The sequence below is a fragment of the Ceratotherium simum genome, chromosome X, assembly GCF_057802395.1.
Source record: "Ceratotherium simum simum isolate JZ-2026a chromosome X, ASM5780239v1, whole genome shotgun sequence".
Classification (NCBI taxonomy): Eukaryota; Metazoa; Chordata; class Mammalia; order Perissodactyla; family Rhinocerotidae; genus Ceratotherium; species Ceratotherium simum.
In genome coordinates, this window is record NC_141940.1 from 98,356,413 (window position 1) to 98,378,484 (window position 22,072).

The window sequence follows — 22,072 nt, forward strand, 5'->3', positions numbered from 1 at the left end:
TTTGAGATGCTATAAATGCTAATTATCTATTCTCTGAAGCTAGATTATGTGTTTTCAAGAGTAAATTGTGAAAAAAAAGTTAGTGAAATGCATTTATTTTTTTTCTTCCTTTAAAGCATCATTTTCACAGTGTTCTCAAGAGCAAGGTCTTCTAGGCCATTTTGGCCTGGGACTTGCCCAGGTGATGTCCAGCGTGACTCATACTGTCTTTCAGTTCAGTTGCAGGTAGACTGCTGGAAAGGAGGAAACCATTTTCTGTTTAGAGACATTAGAATAAGAAAAGGTTATTATAGGAAAGTATATTCTGTCTTTGCTATTGAGATAAAAATATGGACATGACTAAAGTGATTTACATCAAGGTATTCTCTGTCCTTTATCATTGTAGAAGCATTTCATAATAGAAATTGAACTCTTAAGTAGCTAGCTGGTATAAATGACTTAGTAATAGTTTTCTTTCAAGACACACAATTTTTCTAAATTAAAAAATAAATTGTCTGTTGGAAATATAATAACTTGATAGCCCTGCCACTTTTTAAAACCTTTTTTCCTCCTTGTGTTTTCTTTATAGAGGATGGAGAGCTTTTTATGTGGGGTGACAATTCTGAAGGGCAAATTGGTTTAAAAAATATAACTAATGTGTGTGTCCCTCGTCAAGTGACCATTGGGAAACCTATCTCCTGGGTCTCTTGTGGATATTACCATTCAGCTTTTATAACAAGTAAGGCAGAACATTTTGGATTCATCATGTTATCTCCCATTTCTAAGTTATTACTAAATAATAAAATGTTATAAAATTCTACAGTTCTATAGAAATAATGCCATAATAGTCCATGTAATGAAATAATTTTGGTTTGCTTTAGGTCACGGTATTTCTCCATTTCAATAATGAGAATTTATAATTTCAAACTCTCTGACCTAAGTTTTTTTAGTGAATATTAAGTCTATTAGAGAAACAACATTTATATGTTAAAAACCCTTCTAACTTTTGGTTCTCAAACTTCTTGGACTCTTTGGCATTAAAAACAAGACCTATGGGCCACGTTCTCCTGGATCCACTTGCTTCTGTACTTTGACCTACTCTACTCTTGTCCTGATAATTTGTTTTTATTTTTCAATAAGTAAGTCATAGACTTTCATTGTGGGAACAGGGATAAAGATTAGATGGAAAAGGAAGTGAAATCAGTATGGGATATGATTTCCTTTGTTGGGACTTTTCTCAACATCTCCAATTTCTCCCTTTCCTGGGCTCACTGGCAACCTTTTCTACATTAGTTAAAATATTTGAAATGTTGGAGTCTAACTATTGTAGTCTACATCTACACTAGTAATAATAGGAGAAGTATGATCATGGCTTTTTATCTCATTGATGGTTTTTTTTACCAGTTAAAAACACCTAGAAGAAATAGTCTTGTGGCCCCTCTTAGATATTTCTCTAAATCTTTGTTTTATGTATTTACTCCTTATTCCATGCACCTCAGATTCAGGATTAGAAAGTGCTGATTGACCCATTCCAGTGCTCCCCAGATTTACTAATGAATTGGTAGCAGCTTGGTACCAAGAGAGGGCAAACTCCAATTTGGCTAGTATTGTTCACTACTGTATCAGTTTATGCCTTGAACAAACTGATAATCAATTAATATTGTCAAGTGAGGGAGTAAGTGAATGAATGATCAATTGATTGTGTTCCTTGGGACAATACCAGCCTACCAACTTTTTGGCAGCTTTAGGGATCCTGGGGTTGGTGTAGTCTGTGCTTACTTTGTTTATAAAACAATAAAGAGGAAAAAAAAACACAAATGGAAGAACAAAACAAAAAATGATCTCAAGCAAAAGCATTGTCTTATATTTGGATTTTAATAAAACTACCAGAATCAATTTTATAACTAAACTCTGCTTTAGCCAATAGAGGAACAAGTGGAATTGTTCACTTAACCATCAGGCGTTACATTGAGCTTTTATGTTTTGTTTTTTGTTTTTGTACCTTTTAAAAACAGCTAATAAAACACAGCTTTATTGACATATAGCTCACATACCATACAATTCACTCATGTTAAGGAGTGAGGAGCAGCAGGAATTTACAGACAGAAGTGGAAGAAACGCATCTGGACTTAGTAACTCTTTTCATATGAGAGGCAAGAGGCATGGGAAAAAGGGAAAGGGTGCTGACTTAACTGAGCACCTCTTCTGTGCCAGTGTTTGCTAAATACTTCATTAGAAAACTGTGGTTCAGAAAACTTTAATTTCTGTGCTGATTAACTCAGCAAGTCAGTATAGCTTTGTTTGCAGTATTTGACCAAGTTTTAAGTGGCACATACCATGTGTGTTGTATGTCCCAGAACTTCCCTAAGTTCTGATTTGCTAGAAGGACTCTCAAGCTTCAATAGCAGGTTATACTCATAGCTAAGATTTATTACAGCAAAGGATACAGAGCAAATGCAACAGGAAAATGATGTTTATCCTCCAGAGAGGTCCAGCATACACTTCCTAGTACTTCCTCTTCCGAGGCCACACAGGACATGCTTTCTCTTTGGCAGTGAAGTACAGGGATGTGTGTGCAATGTCTCTGCCTAGGGAAGCCCACTCTCTCAGAGTCTGAGGCTTTTATGCAGGGGGGCTGGTCATGTAGACACATCCTACTAGCAACTAGTTCACAGCAGCTGAAACTCAGGTCCCTCAGCAATGAAACCAGGTGTACATCATCAATGTTGATGTTTATGCAAAGCAACCCTAAGAACCAAAGCTGGCGTGATTCATTTGTCCAAGTGTACATAGCAAAATCATCGATCACCAACATCAAGAACAGTCCTAGGGCCACATTCCCAAGGGTTGGTCAATGGTCAGTCATGGTTCTCTTGGAGACATACACATAATAAGCAACGAAATGTGCTGTGTTACCTCTTTCTTCACACCAATGGTGATATGTTCTTTGTCATTCTTTATTTTAGGTTATGTATTTATAAAAGTTTTAAATTCTTGCTTTCTAGAACTCATAGAAATGAGTAAAGTTCCTACTTTGAAGAAGCTCATAGTCATAATATAGGGTGATAAGTGTGAGAACAGAAGCAGATCATTAGTATTAGTATGGACAAGGCAGTGATTAAATGTCACAAGTTCCTTGATAAGAAAGTCTTTCTGGAGTAAGTGCCATCTGACTGAGTAAAATCTGCTATCTTAAGGCTCGCTCAACATATTTACTTCACACATAAATGAGCTTTCTAAAACAAGTTTCATAAAAGCAATTATTCATTTATTCAACAAGTATTCATTAAATGTTTAATGTACTAGACACACTGCTAGGTTCTTGCAATACTGTAGTGTGCAGGACAAAATCCATGTCCTTATGGGGGCTTAATGTCTAGTCATTTTTTTCTATTAAAAGTAAGTAGAGGGGGTGGCCCCGTGGCTTAGCTGTTAAATGCGCGCGCTCCGCTACTGGCGTCCCGGGTTCGGATCCGAGCGCGCACCGAGGCACCGCTTGTCCAGCCACGCTGAGGCGGCATCCCACATACAGCAACTAGAAGGATGTGCAACTATGACGTGCAACTATCTACTGGGGCTTTGGGGAGAAAAAGGGGAAAAAAAGGAGGAAGATTGGCAATAGATGTTAGCTCAGGGTCGGTCTTCCTCACCAAAAAGAGGAGGATTGGCATGGATGTTAGCTCAGGGCTGATCTTCCTCACAAAAAAAAAGTAAATAGGAATAAGATCATCTTCTTTATGTATTGTGAGATAGCTGAAATAATTTTTTAGCTGTTAGTAGTGATGATCGTGAATTCTTCATGAAGATTTTGGATTAGAATAATCAAGGGGAAAAGAAAATCTAGATTTCCTTACCATGCCATAAAAATATCTCAAGAAAGGTCAAATTTATTAAGTTGCTATTTTCTAAATTTTTATTGAATGTGAGAACATGTACCAAAAAGACCAGTATTTTGTTCGTATTCATGTCGTCATTGATCACTGTTCTTTTCCTTCAATAGCTGAGGGAGAACTGTACACATTTGGAGAACCTGAATCTGGCAAGTTAGGTCTTCCCAGTGAGCTGCTGGTGAATCACAGAATGCCCCAGCTGGTGCCTGGAATTCCCGAGAAAGTGATCCAAGTAGCTTGTGGTGGAGGGCACACAGTGGTTCTCACAGGTACATGTGGAGCCTGCTGCTCTGTTCCCTACTTTCTGTGGTGGCTAATGAAAATTTTTCTTTTACATTCATTTTTTTTATTATGGTAAGAACACTTAACATCTGATCCATCCTCTTAACAGATTTTTAAGTGTACAATACAGTGTCGTTATCTACAGGCACAATGTTGTTGTATGGCAAATCTCTAGAACTTACCCTGCATGACTGAAACTTTATACCCATTGATTAGTAGCTGCCCTCTCCCCCTATCTCTGCCCCTGGCAACTACCATTCTAGTCTCTGCTTTTATGAGTTTGACTATTTTAGATATGTCATATAAGTTGGCCTTGCATCTTTTTCCATTAAGATCTCCACTTTTTGTTCCTATAGTTAATATACATTTCTGGCCTATGGAAGAAATTTTTTTAAGTAGAAAAATATGAATCTTGTTGAATTGTTTTTGCTAGCATAATTGATGTGTACATGCTCTTAACAACTTTAGTGGTAGCAAATAGCATGTTTTTAGCTTATTTTCAAGAACAAACTGTTTTTCTCATGTGTATGTATTTCATATTTATCTAAAATTGACATTATTTTTTCTGAAATACCTTCTTATGGAGAATCTCCCCGTTGGTACTATTTTCTACATGTCGTTGATAATTCTTTTCTTTGTGACATTCACAATGTCTAACTTGGTGATTTCTTTGTGATTTTTATGTTTTATTATAGTAATTCATTAAAAGGTATTAAGATCTTAAATTACAGGTAATAAAAGGAAGTTAGAACCTTAATAGTAATGTCACTTTTGGCTTCTGAATTTTGTATTTGGTATGACATGTCATTTCTCAGGATTCTTGTCAATATATTAAAATATACTTAGTACTTGAAAATATGCTTACGAAACTGATGCTCCCGAGTTTGTTCAGTGTTAGATTTATTTTAGATGAGAAGTGTAGAGGTAATGCAATTGCGTAGTGAATTATTATGATATTTTTTGGTCAAAAAGAAATTAACAGTTTCTGAAGTCACCAGTTAATCTTCACTAACCCAAAGCTAGAAGTGTTCTAGACAAATTTTGAATAATATCTAATTCTCAGATGATAATGCTTAATGTTGCAAGATGATTGAGCAATATTTTATCTTTAGATTATCATAATCTCTCTTACATCATTCTTCCTTGACTTCTTGTTATAGTGCAAGTCATGCTTATTAAGCTATGATTTCCCAGAATTACAATTTCTAGATGGAATCTTTTCAAAGTTAGAAATAATTTTTTCAAAGCCTTCATTCTAAATTTGAAAATAATTTTTTACTTTTAAGGTTTAAGACTTTTTAAAATTTCTGCTAATAAAATAAGTTTTCATGTAATTTCAAAAAGATTTATTCTAGGAATTAAACTTTAAAATTAATCTTTATAAATTATCTGAAAATTCATTCTATAGGGAGAAATGCAACTTATTCTTTGTGTTATGTATTTTCTGTAGTTTATACAAAGATTGTAGAAGTTAATTTATTAGGTGATTGAAGGTTATTTTGAAGGACACAAATGTTGATTACATAATAATAATGTCATTCAACCATATGGTATAAAATATTTTCATAGAAATGGGCACCAAGATAATCCATGATACATTTAATTATACTTAAAATAAAGAATGCAGCTAAGAATGATATTTTCTTGCAATATTATAGACATTTAGCTTTTTGTGGACTTTGTTTTAAGGTTAAAAACCATGTTGCCAGAAATGGATTGTTTTCTCCAGATTTTTGCAGATTTTGGGATCTTGCAGACCAGTAAAGTTTTTATATTATTTATTAATATTTATTTTATTTTGATTTTGTAAAAAGAATATGAGGACCAACAGATGGTTGCCATCTTCTGATTTGCATTTGGCTAAATATGAACATTGCAAAAAAAATGCAATCTGTTTTCACCATTATATCATAAAATAGAGGCATTTTCAAAACAAAAATTAAAAAGCTCTTGATTTTATAATAAAAGACATCCACTTAAATTGTATAAATTTATCTGTATGGAAAATTTACTACTTTGCCTTGCCTATTTTTCACGTTTCTCCATGGACCTGTGAGAACTTTATTATGAGCCAGCCCTGGTGATAAACCTGTGTTCTAGAGCACAGTATGGACAGAAATCTTAAATATTTAGTCCTAACTGATGAATAAATGGACCTGAAGAGCGTATGGATCATCAGTTTAAGTACTAAACTGAATATCTAAGAGTTATAGAATACTTTGCAAGACCTTAAAGGAAAGAATAGCTAATCATCTGTTCCAGACATTCGTTTCACTAAAGGAAAGGGCTTAAATTAGATGATTCTATGGAGGCCCTCCCCAGCTTTGTTTTTCCTTATGTCTGTAACTCTGATCTTAAAATCTATTTGAGTATCATTCATTAAAATACTTTAACGATAATTTAACTTAGTTCATATCTGATGAATTTATTTAAAACATAATATTTACACTTGACTATGATAGATCAGAAAATAACAACTACTGGTTGTAGTGATGGTCGAGGAAACAATGGACTATTGTTGAGACAGTGTCAGACTGGAACTTGGGACACACTAAATGAGGCAGAGTGGTAGATGTAATTTTGTGTGTCATCTGCAGCAGTTACCAAAAGACGAAGTCCTGGTCATGAGATGGAGTCCACAATGAAATCTGGATCCAAAGGAAAATAAGAATTTATCTTAGCTTCTCCAGATTATGTCTGGACAAGCTTAAGATCTCTACAGGGCAACAATGATTTCATTAATCATGAAATCAAATGTATTCTGTGAAATTAGGGTAATACTCATCTGAAGCCAACTAGTAAAATCTGTTTTCCTAATATAGTAGTATTTATTAACATTGAATTACATTGTTAAACATTACAAAGGTGATATGACCAAAAGTTACATTAGTTGTTATATGTAATGTCCTTAGATAAAAGAGTCTTAGATTATTTAAAGAAAATAGAAACTGTTTATCATCACTAATCAGCCAAGCACCTGAAAGCGAGCCTAACAAGATAAGGAACAAAACTTTTGTAACGTGATTCAGGCTGCCTAAACGGCCTAATTTCACAGGCTAATATCAGACAGCCCAAGAAACTTCAAGTAATTGTTGGCCAGCTAGAGATAGACAGTTGTTTTAATTTATCCAACATTCTACTATTAAGCTGAACATTCAGAACTGGAGATATGCTGTGTGATTATTAATTAAACTGAGAGATGGTATTTTTTACACCAAAATAAGGATCTGTTTTGCCATTGCCTCAGTGTGGCTTCATATCCTTGACACAGCATATTTTCTTTAAGAAGTAATACCTCTGTATCTTATTTACAAAGTAAATATTCTTTAGACAGAAAAAATGTAAAACTATATGACAATAGATAGTTATGTGTTCATTGGTATCCTCCACTGTCCAAATAAGATGAGTTGATTGGATTATTACTTTTTTAGAAAAATGTTCTTTACAAGTGAATGTCCTATTATGTTTTAAAATCTGCCTGAGTGTTTTCTCATTTAATCCTCACAGCAACTCTATTAGGTGGGGATTATAACATCAGTAGCTGTGGCAGTTATTTGCCACATACTTGCCACGGCTAGTGATAATAAAGGTTTGGGCTCCTGCCTGAATCCAAAGCTCTTGCTCTTCCTTCTGTAGCAGGAGAGGCAATGTGTTGAACTATGGAGAAGTAGACTAAGTAATAAATACTGTACTTCCTAATGCAGGGGCCAGTGAGAGTTGTGTGTCTAAAAGGACCCCTTCCTCACCACCCATTTATTCTGTTTTTGTGCCTTTCTGTTTCTCGAGAATATAGGAGCTAATATTTACTAAGTTATTGGAGGACCTTTGGAATCACTTTAAAAATATTAATATAGAGCAAAGCTTCTTTCCCTCCTTTCATTATTATTGCATTTCCTAATAAAGGAACTTTACCTGTGAACAAATCTAGCATATCTACTGTAAGTTTTAATTCTCATGCAAATTCTCCTCTGAGGTTGTTTTATAAAGTAGATTATTCTATTAAACTACTTTTAAAAGTAAGGAGTTTTTCTGTAAGAAACACTATTCATTTTTTTATTTAAGGCAGGGAAAGGAATTAGCTTAATGACAATTGCTGCTTTTTAAAGAGCTGAGTGATAATTAGACCGACATTTTAGGTAGTTCACCGATTTACGTGTCTTTAGCAATTCCTTTTATGGTTATATGTAAAAGATAAAATCAGACCCATGCCATCATTTTTACAATTATGTGCCTTGTCATTTTTCTCTTCCTTCATCCTTGAGAAATGTATACTTAAGTATTAGGTATTCTTACATGGGTATTTCTTTCAGAGGCACTTAACCTTCATTGTAAAATGTTGAATATCACAGTTTTTCTGGATATAATGGTGACAGCGTCTGCTTCCCTGCAATCCTTCTCTTGTATTTGCCTGTTCCCTTTCAGAGAACGCTGTATACACTTTTGGGCTGGGACAGTTTGGTCAACTGGGTCTTGGCACTTTTCTTTTTGAGACTTCAGAACCCAAAGTCATTGAGCATGTTAAGGATCAGAAAATAAGTTATATTTCCTGTGGAGAAAATCACACAGCTTTGATAACAGGTACAGATCAGAATTTGTATTAAATGTTTATAAATGTTTATTACAAAATAAATACTATATGGAATGAATGTATCTAACTTAAGCAAAATAATTAATAACTGAGAAAATGGAATTCCTTGTTTAATATGCCAAAGTATAAAGTTGTAAACTCCTTTTTAATATTTTAATTCAATTTAAAATCATCGTAAATGATCCAAAGATTTAGAACTTCAAAATATGTCAGTACTGTCAGAGGTAAGACCATAGTATTATACTTTGGCAGAAAGCTGGAATCTTTTTGAAATTGTATCAATTTGAAGCCTTAACTTTGCTTAGGCCAGAGGGAAAATTCTTACAAGAAAGAGCTTACTTTAAAACAGTCTCCCTTTTCAATCTGACAGAGCTACGTTCTGGCTGAGTAAATTCTTATGATGCTTTTGCCACCAGGAGGCGTTTTCAGGAGTAACTCTTTCCTGCTTTCTCCACAGTGACAGAGAGGCAGGCACCTCAAAGACCACTAAGTGAATACCTGGGTCCTCTAGATCTTCTGCTCTGTAGTTTCTCTTTTATCCAGGGAGATGCTGTTTTGGGCCTTCTTCTCAACCTCAGAAACTAGGTGCTGCTAATATAGGACTCAATAAAAATTCTCCCCTAAAAATGACTCACTCACTTACTTGTAGGTAATTGATGTACTCCACAGTTTTAATTGCTTTGGAACAAAAGCCTCTGTAATTTCACTATTTCTTGCTTACATTCCTATATAAAAATGAAGTAAGGCATTAAAAAGTCAGAAATCATATAGTATTTTGAAATAATCCAGATACTGGTATTTCTACATTTTTTTTCCTTCTTTCTAAAAAAGCTACTGCTACAACGTAGCCCACCTAATGGTATCTGGTTAGGGGAACTAGGAATCAGCGAATACAAGGTACTACCATACACTGTTCCTTTTTCCCCAAAGAACCTTTCAGAGAGAACTACCTGCCCATTTTCAAGTATTGATGTCCTTGTTAATGTAGCATGAAATAGAACTATGTAGAATGTAAAGAATTATTATTCATTCATAGTCCCAGAAGAGTTGTTGATATGTATCCCTTACTGCAGGGTCTTAATCTCAGTTTTTCTGTCCTTACTGCCATTTTTTTTATCAACTCTAAATTGCCATTGATGGTAGGTATGTACTTTTTATGGATCATCTAACATACAATTAGATTATTTGGTTAAACTTTCATAATACCTTTCCTCCTGATGAAAGAAGTTATAGCACAAATAATTGAACATTAACTTCGTTTGCCTTTTTGCTCATGAATTCTTTCCAAGGGACAGGTGTTATGAATTTTTTTCCTCCAGGACTAATGAGAGTTGTGTAGCAAGTTATCTGTAAGTTTTTGCCAGTTTCCCATTACAGCCAGTGACTTGTTTTAAAAAGCTCTCTGAGGTTCGAAGTGCAATCAGGTAGCTCGGATCAGAGTTTATTTTTTTCTGGCTAAAGATAATAAAATTAAAAGACAAACTTTAAAAAGCATTTTGGATAAAGAAATCAGGATCAAAAGAAGGAGGAAGAAGGGAAAAAGATGATAAGGAGTATATATAAAGAAAGGAAATAAATACCTAATAGTAAGAATTATAAGAGTCTAAATTTGGAGTCTAATCACTGGTTATTGCTTATTTATAGGGAATCTATTTTTGAATATTAATTTTGGAACTTGCCACTTTACTGAGTTATGTTATTATTTCTAATCATGTTCCAGTCAATTCTCTTGGATTTTCTTAGTATGCAGTTGCTTTGCCTTCTTAAACTCTAAGTCCCCAAATGTGATCTTATCATTTCCCAGATTAAAACCATTCATTTAGCTTATTATTGCCATTAAGATATTGAGTTCAAAAGTCCTTCATATGAACTAATAGGGTCCTCTGTGATGTGGTTCCTTCTTACCTATTCAGACCCATCTCATACCTCTCTACCCTTTGTGCTCTAGGTACATTGGTTGCCTTTCAGCTTCTTGATTGTGCTGTATTTTCTCTTGATTCAGAGCCTTTGTATATACTGCTGACACAACCTGGAAGATTCTTTGCTCCCTTCTTGTAGCTAAACCGTAATCATCCTTTAGCCTTCGGTTTGTAAGCCTTCCTTAATCCCTGGACTACAGGGAGATCCCCTCCTCTGCACTCATACTGGCTCTCTTTCCTTTACTTCTCCTTCTGTGGCACTTGCCCCCCTTGAGATGGAAGGTATGAAGGAAGGGCTCGAGGAGTGAAGGTTCAGAAGAGTACCTATGGCAGTGGGCAAAAGGGTTAACTGGAGAAAAGCAACAAGATTACTCATCCTCATGGGCCCAGCTATATATAGCAGACCCGGTATTGGTATAGGGACTAGTCAGCAGGGTTGATTTATGGCATTTCCTTCAGCAGCATTCCACAGCCCAGGAGCAGAATTAGTAAAAGAGAGAGTTGGATTGATCTAAGCCAGTAGTTCACCACCAGTTGTGATTTTGTCCCCCCAGGGGACACATGGCAATGTCTGAAGACATTTTTGATTGTCACAACTGCAGAGGAAGGGTATTCTATGGGCATTTGGTAGGTAGAGGCCAAAGATACTGCTAAACATTCTAAATGTACAGGACAGACCCACACAACCAAGAATTATCCAGCCCCAAATGTCAATAGTGCCAAGGATGAGAAACTGATCTAGTCAATGACCTGAGGGAAAAAGAAAGAAAGTAGGTTGTATTGGGATGTGTAAGGGGTCAGAATACAAAAATCTCCTTCCCCTTGAGAAGAATGTGTGTATCATGAGATCTCCTGCTGGATTGCTGCTGTTCCACACAATGCCTCCCACGACTAGGTTTCAACTTCACAAACCACCAAGGGCTTAGTGATTTATTCTCGGAGGATCTATTGCCTAATGAATGTTATGTGTGGGACCACAGAGATCATCAAGAGTATGGAAACCTCCATGGATCAGAGTAAATTCAATACAAAATTTGAGGGGAAAATTATAATTACAATGTAAGTTATATATTTGTCTATTTACAAATAGATCCGTACAAGTAACACTTTTATAATTCTCTTTTTGTTTGCGTTTTAGATGTAGGTCTTATGTATACTTTTGGAGATGGTCGACATGGAAAATTAGGACTTGGACTGGAGAATTTTACCAATCAGTTCATTCCCACTTTGTGCTGTAATTTTATGAGGTTCATAGTTCAATTGGTAAGGGCATCACATTTCCCTTTTTACATTTTCATATTCCTATGTTTGAGTCTTTCAGTATTTCATAGAAAATAAGTACTTTTATGTTTGTATGGAAGAATATCATGGCTATATCTAATAATTATACTCATTTTCTAAAAGCCAAATGTTAGACATCATGCCACCCCGAAAGTCTGTCACTTTCCTAATTTTCCTCCTTTAACATCTTCCTTTTTGCCCTAATCTTGACTCTTCTGCTTCGTTCTCATATGTTTCTTGAGAGCCAGGACTGTGCCATGCCTGGAAACTTTACTCCTATAGCACCCAGCAGAGTGCCTTACTCACAATAGTCATCTGTAAATATTTGCTGAATTAGATATTACTAAGACTCTCAAATCCTGATAAAGAGATCTGAGAAAATCTGATAATAAGATAATCTGATAATAAAGGGTTTTGAAAATATGTTTTATTGGCTAAATGTTATTTGGATAAGAAGGTATTGTTTCAGTGTCATCCCCATCAGGCATTGTATCTCTATTATTTCTAACACTTTTGCCGGATAAGAACTATAGACTTGAAAATGCTTTTTACTTGGTGATGATAATATCACTTGAAATTTGTTCTCCAAAGACTCAGTGCCTCATACTATAGAACACTTCCATTCCTTCATTTGACAGCCATTTAATGAATCCTTGGTCTGTACAAGATAAGATACTGGACTGAGTATGAGGAATACAAAGCATACACTGATGAACAAAGTGACCAAATCCTCATTCACTAAGCTTATAGTCTCATGGGGAAGATCATTCTAAAAGTGCTATACCAAAAATATATGTTTCAATTATAGTGTTTAAAGAATATATATTATAATTTGTGTATATGTGTGTGTGTGTGTGTATCTATATATATATAGAGAGAGAGAGACACACACAATCAGTCTAGAAAGTCTACCACTAAATAAGTGTTTTTTAGCTGAAAATTGTTAAAAATCCATTTGCGTTTGAAGCCAATGTCGATTAATTTACCTGTGGATTTGTGCTACAGGTTGCTTGTGGCGGATGTCACATGCTGGTTTTTGCCACTCCGCGGCTTGATGTGGCAGAAGAAGTTGAGTTAGATGAAATAAACGACTCTTCCTTACCTGCAGCGACTTCTCTACCCATCAGCGATCTGACCTCAGAGAACGTATTGCATAGAACTTTATCGGCACGTGTGCGGCGAAGGGAGAGGGTACAGCTGTGGCCTATTCTATATAATAGTACTGTCTAGCACTGCAAAGAAAACTGAAAGAAAAAAATCCATTTTCCTTTTAAATCAAAGAAGAGACTTCTCAGATAAATTTCTTAAGTAAAATGATTAGAGTTGAGGGCTTATAAACTTGTAAAGCAAACTCAGAGTTAAGCTGTTAAACACGCAAATTAGAAAATTCAAATTATCATGTCTAACCTTTCCTTATAGACAGTGGTATTTATCACTGTCTTATCACCTCAGATTAAATGCTGAGTTGCTTTCTCAACTGTATGTGGATTGACTTCTTTGCTTTTATCTGTTAGTTATACCTTGTGAGCAGTGGAAGGTTATACACTATAAACAATGAAATGTGGAAAACAAAGAAATAAGGACTTCAGTTTGAGGAAGGGAATGTTCTTTTTCAGTTAAGTTTAGAGATTCTCATTATGTGCTTTAAAATTATTATTTCAATGATGCTTATATTTTTTAAAAAAGAAAGTGCCAAATAATTTTTAAAGGAGACATTCCTTTTTTAAAAAATTCTAAAACCTATTCCTTTTGAGGTAAAGGTTAAGTTTGGCTTTTTATTATGAGAAAGTGTATATGGAAAGATTGAGAAATATCCCATAAGTATTTTGTAGTTGTAGTTTCTTTATGTCTCATGAGTAATTTTTTGTTTCTCAGGGAAGGTAGAGAAAATATACACACACTTTTCCCCACCATGTGAAAAACAGGCTTACAAATTGACAGTTTAGAACAACTTAGATATAGAGACAACAGAACAAAACATTTTTGAGCCCTTGGGGATTATTAAAAAGTGAATGTTGTGGGATATTGGCCAACTATGAAGTCTCTCAAATATTTTTAGTAACCGCAGGGTAGTTTATGTCAATATTAAATATATAATGTCATCTAACAGTTTATTTAACCTGTTTATTTTAAAGGAGAAATCCCCAGATTCTATTCAGATGACACAAACACTATCTACGATGGAAGAGACTCCCGAACTACCTGTTTGTTTTTCCCCGCATTCAGTTCCTTTCCCTGTGTCTGCAAGAAATCTGCCAGAGAAAATGATACCTGAAAAGGAGAGCCCCATGCAGCCAATGGAACCAGGTAACATTTGATACTCTGCCTGCTCTTGGGAGAAATATACCTTTCATTCCTTTTGTTTTCATGTTTATCCTAAGATGTTTTCTCCAATTTATTAAATTATTCTCTTCCTAGTTAGAGACTGACATTTCTCATTTGAACTGAAATCCAGGAATACTCTGACAAATAGAAAGTGTCATCAGTGACCCTAAAAATTCCGTGTGACAACAGCAGCGTATCTTTACAGAACAGTGCGTAGCATATATAGTACCTTCTCTTACATTATCTCCTTTAAACCCTGAAGCAACTCCATGAAATAGGTGGGAGTTATATTCTTCATTTTTATAGATAAGTAAAGCAAGGCTTGAAGAGATTGAGAGACTTACTCAAGGTCACTCAGCTTATAAATGAAGTGAACAGGACTTGAATGCAGATTTTCTGGACCTATGAGAAGTTCTGCATTTACATATAAGGCAGTATAGCATAGTGGTTAAGAGCATGAGATATGGAGTTAAATTGATCTGGGGTCAGATGCCAGCTCTGACATTTAGTAACTATGTGCCTGACTTTGGGAAATTTAATTTCTCTAAGACTCACTTTCCCTATCTTTGAAATGAATTTAATAATACGTATTTTAGAAAGTGATTGTGACAATTAAATGAGATAAGACATATAAAATACTTAGCATTGAGCCTAGCATCTCTAGAAACCCCTTAATAAATATAGTCATGGTTATTATTAACACCGCTACCTCACTGCCTATTAGATATAGATTTCATATTTTAAATTGTAATCCCAACTCTTCAGCTATTATACACCTCTTCTAAATAATTTCATTTACAGACATTTGTGTATCTTAGGAGTGTATATATGTTACTGCAGGGGATGTGCTCAGATGATAGGGGCAGGACAAGAAGCCAGGACCAGGAGATCAGAGTAAGCAGTAGGTTTGGAATTAAGAAGATAATCTGGGATTAAGAACCATGGCACAGATAATTTTTAGTATCTTTGGGATTAGGAACCTAGGCGAAAAGTTGTGGTAATAAAGGATCAGGAACTCAGGCAAGAATTGTGGGCCATGGGAATGGAATATTATCTACAAATAGGACCTTGATAATGAGCCAGTTTCCTGCATCTCACCCACGACTTTTGTATGTTTCCTTTTGAGATAAGAATCACTGGCCCTCTTCAGCCCTGTATGCAGGAAAAGTAGATTCTGACAACAGTGTGTACAAGGAAAAGAAGTTTATGGGTTGGGGGAAGTTGTTTCCCACTTCAAGAGATTTGAATGTGAAGAGATACAGAATTTTGTAGCCAGATCAAAAGGAAAAACCATCCCTTATCTTTTCGTGACTGCTAAAACTGTCCTAGTAAAAAGTATTTTCAAAGGTATATCCAACATATAATGTGAGTTTTTCTAAATTATTTGCAGACTTCACTGTTTATCATGGAGGGGAGGAGGTCAGGGAAGACCTTGCTGAGAAGATGACATTTAAGCTGAAACAAAGGTTTAAAAAGATAGTTACACAAAGAGAAAGGATATATGCATTCCAGGCAAAGAAAATAATATAGACAAAGGCTTGGAGGCAGTTTATAAGAAAAAGAAGACTCTTGGGGCTAGAGAGTGAGGGAAAAGGCAGGACAAGATGATGGAGAAAGAGACAGTGAAAAATTATTCATGGTTTTATAGGCTGTGAGAAGCCTATTTGATTTGTTTTTCTTAAGTGCAATAGAAAGTCATTCAAGAGTTTTAAACTGTGGGGTGATGTGCTCCAATCCAATTTACATTGTAAAATGATCACTTTTGCCTCTGTGTGGATTGTAGGGAGGCCAGACTAGAGGTAGGAAGAATACTTAGGAACCTTTCACAAGAGATGATGTTGTATGAACCAGTGTTGAGATGGAGAGAAAGGAGCAGATTTTAAATACATTTTAGACATAGAACCAACTGAACTTCCTAAACTTCCTAATGGATTACACACAGATGTGAAGAAAAGGGGAGAATCAAGGATGATTCCTAGGCAGGAGGATGGTTCACTAGTGTGAGTAAAAAAATTAAAAATTGAGCTTGAGATACCTGTGAGACATCCAGGCAGAACTATCAAGCAGGCAGTTGAAAATGCAAACCTAAAGTTCAGAAGAGAGGTCTGCATTAGAGATATAAATTTGGAAATCATCAACACAGAGATATTTACAATCTGTAGAAGTTGGTGAAATCACCTATTAGAGAGTAGAGTAGGAAGAGAAGAGAACCCAGGATTTAGTCCTGAGAATATCAGACGTTTATAGGGTAAGGGAGGAAGAGCCAGCAAAGAAGCCTTCCTCAGCGTTAGCCAGTAGGGTAGGAGGAGGGAAATTAGGAGAGAGTAGGGACACGGATTCAAAGTATTGCTCAAAGGTCAAGGAAAAAGAGCTCAAAGAAGCATCCTATTGATTTGGCATCCTGGGGATTACTGGTGATCTTGACAAGAGCAGTTCCAGGGGAAGATCAGGGCAGAAGCCAGTATTAAGAGTTGAGGCAAGAATGGGAAATGAGGAAGTGAAGAGGAGATAGGGTGTGTAGATAATTCTTTTGCATATTTTGGTCATGAAGAGGAGCAGAGAAATGGGCAGGCAGCTAGAGGGAGATGTGGGGTCAATGGGAAATATTAGAGCATATTTGTATGCTAATGGACATGAGCCAGTAGTCCAGGAGAGATTGATAACACATGAGAGAGAGTGTATAACCAAAGTTGCAAAGCTCTTGAGAAGACAGGAGGGGCTAGCTTACAGAGCATCTTTGATAAGAGGAAAGATACATCCGACATTTTAACAGGAAAATGTAGGTAAATATGTACATTTGTTGGTGAGAAGATAAAGCAGATCAGATCTGATGACTTCTGTTTTCTCAGTCAAGTATAAAGCAAGCTCATGAGCTTAAATGATCTACTATCTATTTTCCAAACCTGCATTCTCTGCCCTCTCCAATGTATCATGCTTAGCACTTTTTATGTTAATCTTCCTCAGGTACAGCTTAGTTCCCATCTACTCCAGTGTCTTCAGAGAATCCCTAATATTTTTGAAAATAAGTGTAAATTTCCACATATAACTCCCACCTGCTTTTCTGCTTTCGTCTCTTGATAATCTTTTTATAACCTTAACTGAGGTTACAAGTCTTCAGACTATGGCCCATGGGCCAAATTTTGCTAGCCACCTGTTTTTGTAAATAAAGTTTTATTGGAACCCAGTCATGCCTCTTCCTTTATATATTGTCTGTGGCTGCTTTCACACTACAATTGCAGAGTTTGAGTAGTTAGGACAGAGATTATACGGCCACAAAGCCTAAAACGTCAACTATATGGCCTTTTACAGAAAAAGTTTGCTGACCCCTGATTTTGATCAAACTGAGCTCTTCATAGTCAGACTTAGTAGAGAGGCTCTGAGGTCAAGACAGACCTGAGATTGACACTTGGCCCTGAAAAGGTCGCTGAACCTTAATTTATTCATTTGTGAAATGGGAATATAATACTTACCTCTCTTGTCAAGCCAGAGTTACCTCTCCATACAACCATGGAGTCAACCCGATATGTATAAAAGCACGTATTTCTAGCACGTGGTAAACCTTTAATACAAGCTATTCTGCTGCTTCTGTTAGTACTGGACTTCGTTTTCTTCCCCATCCACCTCCATCTCTGCTTCTCAGAATTCTACTCATCCTTGCCTACACCTCCTTAGTGAAACATTTCCTGATTCCCAACATTCAGATGTGATTTCTCATTCCTCGAAATCGTATATGTTATATTCCCTTCTAGACTATAAGTTCATTAAGAATTAGGAGTTACTTAAGTTGATATCTTCTGCATAGTACCTCACATGGAATAAATACAAACTGATTATTTGTTCATTTGAATTGAATGAGTTCACAAGGGAGAGATCAATGCGAACTGGCATTTTTAGCGAAGACTTCATTAAGGAGCTCCTCTCAAATAAATATGTGGCTGCTAAACGGGGGATGAAGTAATTGAGAAAAATGTAAGGTCAAATAGCACTTATAGCTCTTAGTTATCTGATTTATGACGTAATAGCCTTGCAGTTTTCCATGAAGGTTTCTAGGTGCTTGTACTAGTTATCTGTTGCTAGATAACAAATGACCCTAAAACTTAGCAGGTTAAAACAACCAACACTTATTATCTCACAGTTTCTGAGGGTCAAGAATCCAGGAACAGCCTAGCTGAGGGGTTCTGGCTCAGGGTGTTTCGTGCAGTTGCAGGCACACTCTCAGATGTGGCTGCAGTCATCTAACGCTCCACTGGGGCTGGAGGATCCTCTTCCATGCTCACTCAAATAGCCATTGACAGAAGGCTTCAATTCTTCAGTACATGGGCTTCTCCCTAGGGGTGCTGACAACCTGGCTTCCCCCAGAGCAAGTGATCCAGGAGAGAATGAGAGAGAATGTGTGGGGCCAAGACATAAGCCACAATAACATCACAATTATGTTTGCTTTATTTTATTGGCCATACAGACAAACCTGATAAAATGTGGAAGGGAACTACACAAGGGTATGCATACCAGGAGGATGCGGGTCATTAGGGTCCTTTTTGGGGACTGGCTATCACAGTGTTTGATACCTGGGTAGTATTTATCCCAAAGGAATAGTGTTTCCTGTTCATATGAATGAAGTAGTCATTACCTCATCAGCATCAAAGTCTTTAAACTTTCAAAAAGAGATTTTAAAACCTATTATCACTGTGAATGAATTCTGTTCAATTCCCTTAACATGAGGTTAAAGGACCTTTCGTAAAATTATACCTGCACTTTATATTACAGAATAATTTCTGTTTATTGTCCAGTTGTGTTTCACTTTTCCATTGAAATCTGGTTTTCTCTTTTTCCTTTTAATCATTCAGATTATTTTCAAGATAAAATGACCAAAGGGAAGGAAACAGACACTTCTTCAGCAGCAGATTTAGAAAGCCTTGGAGAAACTACTGATGTCTTAAACATGGTAATGGTTTTCTTATTTTTTTTTTTTTTGTGAGGAAGATCAGCCCTGAGCTAACATCCATGCCGATCCTTCTCTTTTTTTACTGAGGAAGACCGGCCCTGAGCTAACATCTATTGCCAATCCTCCTCCTTTTTTTTTTTCTTCCCCTTTTTCTTCCCCAAGCCCCAGTAGATAGTTGTGTGTCATAGTTGCACATCCTTCTAGTTGCTGTATGTGGGACGCCGCCTCAGCATGGCCGGACAAGCAGTGTATCGGTGCACGCCCGGGATCCGAACCCGGGCCACCAGTAGCGGAGCACGCGCACCTAACCACTAAGCCATGGGGCTGGCCCCTCTTATTTGTCTATCTAGATATAAATTTTAATTTTAGTTCATCGTGTATTTGTATGTGTGTGTCTGTGTGTATATGTACTCCTGTACTGCTATATGCATGAGAAAAGCTTTTTGGTTTTGTTTTTGTTTCATTTTTTTGTTATTTTTAAATCAGCTTTATTGAGGTATAGGTTATACAATAAAATTCATTTTGATCCTCACATAAGTAGTATGCAATTGAGAGTTGATTATATTACTATCTGAACTGTTTTGTTTTAATTTTATTTGTGTATATATATTTTTAGAATGCATAAATATATAATCATGTATATAGTCTTTATTCTGTTTTAGAACATATATTTTTTATTTATTTCAGACACATATGATGAGCCTGAATTCCAATGACAAGTCATTAAAATTATTGCCAATTCAGAAACAAAAGGTATAATATAGAGAGTAATTTTCATTATGATGGGTAAGAACAGTTTAAATTGTTTTGTTTTCTTGAAAGCTTTCTGGAAAGAACATAAGAAAGGTAAGCGTTCGCTTACTTGAGAATTTAGAAGACAGAGGAGTACAATGTAGATAGCCTCCATTGGGGCTTGTTCTATTGGTGTGTATCTTCTGTGATGCAACTGGAGTGACAGAATTTCATTGCTGAAATTTGCTCTTTGGAGTCACTAACAAGTCATAATAGCCATACTTTCTTACCATCAAGGCAAAAGATTATTATTACAGTTCTTAAGTATTGGAAGAGGCTACTGTTTATCAGAGTGGCTCTCAGACTTTAGGTGAGTTACTATGCTGACCTTACAGGATAATATTAACATCTTTTCTAGCTCTAAAATTTTGTGAAAATGTTTGATAGTTGCTTTTCCAACGCTTATAATGGGCTTTAATTTATCAAGGAATCAATAGCATAAAAAGATTAAACTTTTGGAAATTAGTCAGAAACTACATGAGTGATAAAGAGAGACCTTTAATAAATAACAAATGAATAGCAAGAGGAAGGAATAGTCTGTGGTTTTCACAACCCTGGAGAGATAAAGGCCTGTCCTAAAATTCTTTGCTTTTTCTGGCTTTGAGACCAGTAGAGTGAAAGGATGAGTTTGGGGATTAGAAAAATAAATTGGAGAAATGTAAATTGAAGGAAGAAGGCTATAGAAAACATCAAATTTATTTTTCTAGTGCCTTTGCCACATTGTTAAGCTAAAAATCCTTAAAATCAAAGTCACTGAAATGCGAGATAAATCTTGCTAAATTATAAAAGTTTAGTGCCAATCCTCATTAGTCTTATCTGTATTTTACTGAGAAGCGTGCTGAATAACAGTATTCCTTTTGAATATAGGAGAGCTGTTCTCCTCACACAGTTGTGGCAACTCAGTGAATGTTGACTCACTTATTGACTGACTATACTTCCAAGCAGACATCTTTCCTATGTCTTTCCTTCCTCTTCTCTTAGACCCTGCACTCTGCGTCTTCTGCGCTGCTTTATTGTGCTAGGGAAATAAAGGCACATACATTTCGAAATCATTTTTGGCAACTGGGCCTCTGTCTCTCTTAGGGCTCTTGAAAGAATCGTGACTTTTTAAAGAATAGGACCTAGAACAAACAGAAAAGGAACACACTTCCTTTTATTTTTTTTTAATTTTAGTAATATATTTTATTTAACCCGATATAAGTAAAATATTATCATTTTTATAATCAATATAAAAATTATTAATGACATATTTTCCATTCTATTTATGTTAATAAGTCATTGAAAGGTGGTGTATATTTTACTTATAGCATATCTCAATGGGAACCAGCCACGTTTCAAGTGCTCAATAGCCACAAGTGGCTAGTAGCTACTGAAATTGGATAATTTCAGTCTAAACTACCACTTTCATATGGAAGGCACTTCCTTTTAAACTGATATATATTTTACACTTCACATGGTCCTTTTAAGTAGAGGCCCTACCAGGCCTACTTTAGTGAATAAAAAAAGATTTATTCTAGTATTTCTATACATTAACTTTTAACTTGTGCTCTTTTAATAATTTCTTCAGCAAAAAATTACCTTTTCCTGGGCCTGGCACTCCTCACAATTTATAAAATTTGATTTAGTGAAGTTTTACTATCCAGAGACCCAAAGTCATCGAGTATTTCAACCCACTAGCTTGTTGAATTTAGGTCGACAATTTGATTTTTGCCTTGTTTTGTCCAGCTGGAAATTATTTTCATGTTCTTAATATATCATTTAAATCTCAATGTTTAATTTCATAGTTTTTATAAAAACCTTACATTTTACCTTAAGTATTTTTCCTCATAGTGGTTTTTTTATGTATGCAAATTATTATAATTAAAAATATAATAGATAAGAGGAAGAGGGTCGACTCAAAGATTTTGTTTTGAAAAGAAAAATATATTCATTATTATTTAGTATATCAATAAAAAGATTTCATTTGTAGTTTTCATTTCAGATTTTTTCTTCTAGAAATACGCTATTCATTTTTTCCAATTTTTAAAATTTCATATTTTCATTTATATTCTTTAATTTTGTAAATTTCATGGAA

General features: G+C 35.5%; 1 protein-coding gene across 4 annotated transcripts in view; it reads left to right on the forward strand.

The window, feature by feature from the left end:
- RPGR (retinitis pigmentosa GTPase regulator) overlaps positions 1–22,072 on the forward strand; it is a 53,523-nt gene that overhangs the window by 7,535 nt on the left and 23,916 nt on the right. For all 4 annotated transcript variants that reach the window (XM_087427050.1, XM_087427049.1, XM_014791069.2 and 1 more), the window contains exons 6-13: positions 569–718; positions 3,980–4,138; positions 8,574–8,729; positions 11,797–11,921; positions 12,945–13,130; positions 14,075–14,246; positions 19,109–19,206; positions 19,894–19,959. In XM_087427050.1, the coding sequence (XP_087283176.1) occupies positions 569–718; positions 3,980–4,138; positions 8,574–8,729; positions 11,797–11,921; positions 12,945–13,130; positions 14,075–14,246; positions 19,109–19,206; positions 19,894–19,959 (1,112 nt within the window). The remainder of the gene's footprint in view (positions 1–568; positions 719–3,979; positions 4,139–8,573; positions 8,730–11,796; positions 11,922–12,944; positions 13,131–14,074; positions 14,247–19,108; positions 19,207–19,893; positions 19,960–22,072) is intronic.